We start from the raw sequence: 7,408 nt of genomic DNA, 5'->3' as shown, positions 1-7,408 counted from the left end.
GATGCAGTTATAGTCCTGGCAGTTGCGATGTCGGAATCCCGAGAGGCACCAGAACACCGGCACCAGCATTTCAACATGAATGCCGATGCCGGAATCCTGACAGCCAGCATCTTGAACATAAGTATGCCGGGGCAGGTGGGACTAAGTAAAAACCGGACCCGGACAAGACCACAGAACGCCGGACCAGACATCAAACTCTGCATTCCGGAGCTTGTAGTGTCCGGGGGTGTCCCATCCGGGGTCAGTTTTTACCCATAACCGGGGCCGGTTAGGATCAGGACAGTAGCGGACAGAAGGGGGATTAAAGTTAAACTGCGAGGGGGGTGGGTTTGGCTACCAGAAGTGAGGGTTACCCAGATTCCCCATGTGTCATAATTCCAGGACAATGTGAATGAAGCAATGCTGACTCCATCAGTGCGGTAACTGTGCTGGATGATACTGTACCAGCCAATGAGTAATACAGTATATCACACACTGTATAATTATAGTGGGATACATAATAATGTGCCAGCTAATGTGATGCAGGCTGTCTCAGTGTGGGAGGTTAGACAGCAGCCTGTCTCTCAGTCACTGTACCCCCCTACAGGGGGGTCTCAGAAATGACTCTGCAATAGGGGTCTCTCCTTATTAGAGGTTTTCCTAATTATAAAAGTAGTGTACAGTCTATTATATAGTGCGCTTCAGAGCGGTCTATTATTCAGTAGGGGGTGTCTCACGGCCGGTGGGATGAATGTAGGGTGGGAGGTCTCTCTGCCATGGTGTATTATCCATAAGGGGGTGTCTCAGGGCCGGTGGGCGCGTCTCGCATGAGAGATAAGTATATTATTCAGGAGGGGCTGTCTCTTCCCCTGTAGGCGGTGTCTCTGCCACTGTCCCCTTTATTCTCTGCCAGGGGTCGGTGCAGCGGGTGAAAGTGACTCCCCTCCTGCAGCAGCAGAAGCAGAGACAGCCGGGGCCGGGGATCTGTGAGAGCAGGAGGGAGCGGGTGCATACACAGGGGACACTGCTGCCCCGGGACACCTGCTGAGTGCTGCCGGCACAGCCTGGGCGTCCACCCACCCGAGACAGCAGCAGCCGCTGACACTCCCACCCGAGACATCTCCCCGCTGCAGCAACTCACTCTTCACACTGCTGTCTATGGGACCCCCGGCTGCCCACATGGATGTGCTGCTGCTCCTAGCCCTGCTACTGCCAGGTAAGGGGCAGTGCCCTCCTCTACAGCCATGGGCAGCATAGTAACATGCCTGTCACATATGTAACATGCTCACATATCTGCCTCAGTGTATCACATATGTAACATGCATACATATCTGTCACAGTGTATGACATATGTAACATGCTCACATACAGTATATTCCACAGTGTACCACATATGTAGTATGGACACATATATGTCATCTGTACATTCCACTATGTAACATGCTCAGCAGCTCACATAGATACCTGTCATGGTGCATCACACATGTAACATGTATTCCACCTTGTATCTCATATGTAACATGCTCAGCAGCTGACATAGGTACCTGTCACAGAGACCTGTATCACATACTGAATGTAACATGCTCACACAGCTATATGTGGGGTATGTATCACACACACACACACACACACACACACACACACACACAGATATATATATATATATATATATATATATATATATATATATATATATATATAATAACAATGTGTAGGATACTGTAGCTCCACCACACTCCACAGTGACACTGGTGATCGGAATGATCTGTCTATATTCTGTTCTCTTGTTGAAGGAACAATGATGATTAATGATCAGTCATGTGTAGGGTACAGGCTTATTTGTTGTAATTGATTTGGATTTTAATAGTCAGGGCTATAGATGCATTGTATGTACAGATGTGTGACTTATTATGTCCTGTGATGGCAGCACCATCCCTGTATACAGAGGGGCTGAGGTATTGACAACCACAGGGTGGAATTACAGTAGCTCTGGGAAGCGCTGTACTTGGTGCACTGCATACAGATAGGGATGGGATTTCCTTATTTGTCTTCAGTGTTTGAATTTACAAATAACGTATCACATGGAATGTGGTAGTGAGATGCGTAATGTACAATATGGCTCATTTTTGGACAGGTGGTCTCAGATTTGCCCTTCGAGGGCACACAGTAATGTTTTCGTTAAGATTTGGGTGTATACAGTATATCTGTTTTTGGGATGTTGTGCTGTACCCTGCATACACCTATACTATATAATGCACCATCATGATACATAGATCCTGGCAGTGAGATTCCGGGTTGGTATACTGCATTTATTCCATCATTGTGTCTTTTAGTACATCCAGCCTTAATATTCCAGCCCCATGAGACATGGTTTTACAAACACATGCTTTTGCCATTCATTATTGATTATATTGTCTGACTTCCTCTTCCAAATTAGCATTTACCAGCTCTTCGGGGTGGCTGTTTTGCTGACCCTGTGCCTCTGTGCTGTCACCTTCTCCATCTATGTCAGGATATGCCACAGGATATGATCTGATCTATAGTCACCTCCTGTTCTGCCAGAAACACCTTACATTTATTTTAAAGTTTGTGATCTCTCTGTTCTTTCCTCCAAGCAGTAAATCTTGAGTTCCTTTAATCTTTGGTGACACATATTGTTCATGGATTTTAAGTAGCCATTTATCATTTGTTACTGCACTTATCGGTCTTGCGAAACTCTTGGGAATTGAGTGCTGCTCTGTTGACGGGCACCGTTTGCGTTTAATAGATATCCTTAAGGACTCTGTCTCCTGAGTGTTATGTACAAAGTTACAGAGATGGCACTGGATGTAATAAGTCAGAATATCATGGGCAGTGCCAGTCTCTGACTGTCACACTGTCCATAGCCAACATCCTATCTATGAACAGTCAATGACTGGCAGTGCCCACAACAATCTTATTACATCCTCATAATGGCCTTTATTCTGGTTCACTCGTAAAGGCAACTTTATTTTGTTTCTGTGCAGGGAAAATACTGACTGCTTTATTTTTACACTGCAATATCAATCTCACTTTGAAGTAAAACCCCACCCAAATCTGACTCTCTCTACACAAGCTACATCTGCCCCACCTGCAGTGCACATGGTTTTGTCCATTTGAGAAGGAATTTGCTTTGCGAGTGAACCAGAATAAGGGCCTCTGTGCTCACAGTTTTAAATATGTGTCTTGGGGCAAGCCTATGGCATTTCGTATATTTATTACCAAAACATTGCACTGCTTTCTGGGAAATGCTTTTTTTATTTGCATCAATTATTTTGTCAATTTTCAAATTCCTTTCTCTGCTTTGATTTGTGGCTCAAGTGGACATAATCTGTTCCCTACCTTCTGTGACCTTCCACGCTAGTAAGGGCACTGCTACCTATACTCGGTGACGTCCGCCTCTTTCTATTATCGCACATTGCAGCGCCTGCAGTCCATTCATTTACACTTTTTAGACAAAGGCTGATTTGTTGATGATTATGGTCTAGTGGTTGGATGGTAGGTGCTCATTGAACAGGTTGGGACAGGCTTCTGTGTACTCTGTTATTTCACAGCAAATTCCCACATTCCAGACATGGCAAATCATCACCCTTCCCCACCTAAGGAGCCCACAGAGCCCCCTCCAACAACAAACACACAGCCCGCCCATAGGCACACTTGCCGCCAGGTGTGAGCCACTCTCAAACCTAAAAGTCTGGAATCTCAGGTGCTTCTACTGAGAGAAGCACGGTCCCACTGAAGAGATTGTACCCATTATCGCCTCAGCCTTATGTCACCCACCTTTACTCAGAATGCCAATCTGTTGCTGATAAAATTCTTTGAAATACTGTACAAAGGTGACGTTTGAAAAGGTTAAAATAGCAGTTTATTATTATTATTAGAAATGGTGGTTTGCAGATCTTCAGTGATTGGCAGATGTATTAAGCCTGGTGAAGAGATAAAGTGGAGATAAAATGGAAGGTGATGACGCACCAGCCAATCAACTCTTAACTGTAATTTTTTCAAACATAGCTGATTGGCTTTATATCCACTTTATCTCTTCCCAAGCTTAATACATCTGCCCTAATGTGAGGCTATAGGGCAGGTAATACTAAACCACTGTGCTAGAGAGAAAAATGCTAAATTTCTGTAAAGGTGTGTACACATGCATCGATTTTTACTTTAGATTCAATTTGCTTTAGATTTCCCCAATTCCACCCCCTTTCGATTTGGCCTTTGCTTTTCATTGGTTTCACATTCGATCTGCACTTTAGCATTCAATATCGATTTTGTTATCAAATTCGATTTGCATTCAAGGTACAGTGTACACATTCGATTTACTGGATCGAATTAGATATTTCCTTGACTGCACAGTCTATTTTTCTCTTCGATAGAGAAAACGGATCGAAAGCATTATAAAAAACATTCGATTTCGATTCGATTTTGTTTCTATAAGCAAAATCGAATCGAAAACCTGTCAAAATCAAAGCATGTGTACACCCCTTAACACTCATTTAATGCAACCAACAGTATAAAGTCTTACATCAGTGAAAAGCTATGTACACACACTTCATTTTGCTTTAGATTCGATGTTAGATTCGATTTTCTATTAGATCTGGCATTAGATCTGTACTTTTGCATTAGTTATCGATTTCGATATGGAACTCGATTTAAATTCATGGTACATTGTACACATTCGATTTTACTGGATCGAATTTGATATTTCCATGGCTTCACAGTTTATTTTTCTTTTAGATTTTGAGAAAACGTATGTATATATTTTTTCTCCCACTAGGCTGTTTTAGCAGGGCGCTGCACCCTGCCTGATTTTTTTTTAAGGGCAAAATGCGCCCTGCCCCTCTGGCAGCGCCCCGCTAAAACAGCCTGCCTCCTCCTCTTATGGTGTTACCGGGGAAGCCTGGCGCCGCAGTATATAACAGTGCCTAGAGCTTCCCCGGCAGTGGAGAGCCTTCGGTGTGGCCGGGCCCGCCCCCTTCAGAGACGACGGCGACTGGGCCCACCCCTTTTCTTGACGACGGCGGCTGGGCCCGCCACTTTTCATCATGGGCACGTCCCTTTTGTGACGTCGGCGGCCCGGGACCGCCCACAACAGTGACGTCGGTGGGCCCGGTCCGCCCCCTTGACGCTGCCCCCGTGCTGCGGCGCCCTGCCCGCCCCTGTTCCTAGAAGGAACACTATATATATATATATATATATATATATATATATATATATATTCACACACACGTATTACATATATTTGTTTTTTGTTTTTTTACTTGATCAGTTATTAAATAATTGCATGGTTGTCTTTGTATATCAGTTTTAAAACATAATATAATGAAGGTTTGAAACACAGATCTTAATGTTATACTATATCTTTATATTAATTGTAAACACGATCAGTAACATTGTGTTGGCATCTTTTTTATAGGTTCATATTTCTAACAGCACCCCCTTCCCCCTCCTGTTCCCAGGGTGTCACTGCTCCCCCTCTCCCTTCTTGAGGCTGCTTCTCTGTTGTTCATATTGACCTCTGCTCCAAGAGAAGTGGTCATTATAAGGTCTATGTAACCAAAGGCTTATGGCATTGTAGACATTAGGATATTGTATTTGCCTGTCAAAGAATAAGTCAGATTGTTTGTGCCTTCAATGGTCAAAGTAGACAGTAGGGGTATTGTAGTGTGCGGTGCAGGCAAAACGAGGATCCTGAATTGAAGAGAGTTCTGTGTAATATTTGCTAAATTTCATAACAATCTGGATTTGTTGATCTCTTGTAGGGACCATTTACCAATAACTATTTGCAAAATAATTGCATTTGCAGTGCATTCTGGGTGTAATATTAGCAATTATACCATTAGAATGTATGAATGAACATACGCAGGCGTAAAGAGCCTGTCCCTGGGATCTGTTCACGCCTGTGTCTGGACTCCTGTCAATACGTAGTGGCGGTCATTGCTCGGGGAGGATTTTGGGGATATATGCTGCACTCTGCCCATCATACATGCTAGTTATACATAATATTTGTGGATGTCCCCAGAAAACACCTCTTATACCACTTTTCCTCAAAAAATTCCAGGTCCGACTCGGGTTTCTGGACACTTTCCAACCCTGGGAAGAACCTTTTTACTTTGCGTCTTGGACCTGGGTTATTCCTGGGTCAGCCCCATTTACAGTGAAGCCGGGTCTTCCATGCATATCACTCGCAGACACTTCTTTGAGGCGGACCTCTAGATAAGCAACGAATCAGCAGCTTTTAAGCATAACCTTAGTCGGATAATGCGGCTCGAGTTGTTTACACTGCACCTTAATCTGGGTCCAACCGTGGAAGCTGCCAGGGTGAGATTCCCAGGCTACTCGATCCTTTTGACCTAAACTGTGACCTGGCGGCTAGACCTGACAATAACCCAGGATATTGTGTCAATGTAAAAGGGATATTATACCCCTTTCAGATAGCACTGAAAACCCGAGTTGCTGTCGGGTCGACCTGGGTCGAGGAGAGCCGTGAAAGCACCAAACCTGAAAACCCAGGTCGACCAACCCAGCAATTCAACCCGAGTTTTAAGAAGGGCTAAACCTGGGTCGCCCTGTGTATAATGGGCGACCCGGTTTTGGTATGAAAGTGTCGGAGCCTGGTCGCACTCGGGATCAATATTCAGGGTCTGACCTAGCTTTGCGATCTGAAAGCAGTATTAGTATGCCCATAGCCTTCTACTGGGGAACCCCCTTGCGCAAAAGGTATTGCTTTACTGTGGACCCTATTCATGTTTGTAAGTAAAATACAAATACATAACAAGCAACTGGGCAAAAGCAGGCTGCACTGCAGGTGGGGCAGATGTAATATGTGCAGAGAGAGATGTGTTTGGGAGGGGTGTGTTCAAACTGAAATGAAATTGCAATGGAAAGATAAAGCTGTCTAACGTGTGTGGCATAGATACTTCTTTTGGAGCACATTGCACTGTTGTGATGCTTTCTTATAACATTCCTTTTTACATAATGATTTGGCCAGTAGGATCAGTATAGAAATACTATTGTGTGTGGTGTGCATGTGTATTATTTTGAACAGCGTTATCTCCGAATGCATACTGACAACCCCAGTGTGTAGATTATTGGCATTCTATATTTTTTGCATATATTGTATGACCAGGGCCCTCTCTCCTTTTATTTTTCTACATCATTCTGCTAAATGTAACCTGTAATTACAGTATATATCTGTGTATTTATATACTGCCCGTATTAGTCTGTACATTGTATGTGTTTGATTGTACTTTTTTCCCCACTACTGGGACTTTGTGTCAATAAATGATTATATTAATAATGTTATTTTCATACAATCAATACAACTTCTACATAAATATAATATAAATTGCGATTTCTAAATATATTCTTGAAACTATATATATATATATATATATATATATATATATATACA

General features: G+C 43.4%; 1 protein-coding gene across 1 annotated transcript in view; it reads left to right on the top strand.

Annotated features, from left to right (window-relative positions):
- Positions 1 to 856: 856 nt before the first annotated feature.
- The window catches only part of BCAM (basal cell adhesion molecule (Lutheran blood group)), a 64,270-nt gene continuing 57,718 nt past the window's right edge, over positions 857 to 7,408 (top strand). The window contains exon 1 of the mRNA XM_083162566.1: positions 857 to 1,195. Coding sequence (XP_083018692.1) covers positions 1,138 to 1,195 — 58 coding nt within the window. The 5' untranslated portion in view covers positions 857 to 1,137. The remainder of the gene's footprint in view (positions 1,196 to 7,408) is intronic.

The sequence above is a fragment of the Crinia signifera genome, chromosome 19 (assembly GCF_055691185.1).
Source record: "Crinia signifera chromosome 19, ASM5569118v1, whole genome shotgun sequence".
Classification (NCBI taxonomy): Eukaryota; Metazoa; Chordata; class Amphibia; order Anura; family Myobatrachidae; genus Crinia; species Crinia signifera.
This window is presented reverse-complemented; position numbering and strand designations above follow the sequence as displayed.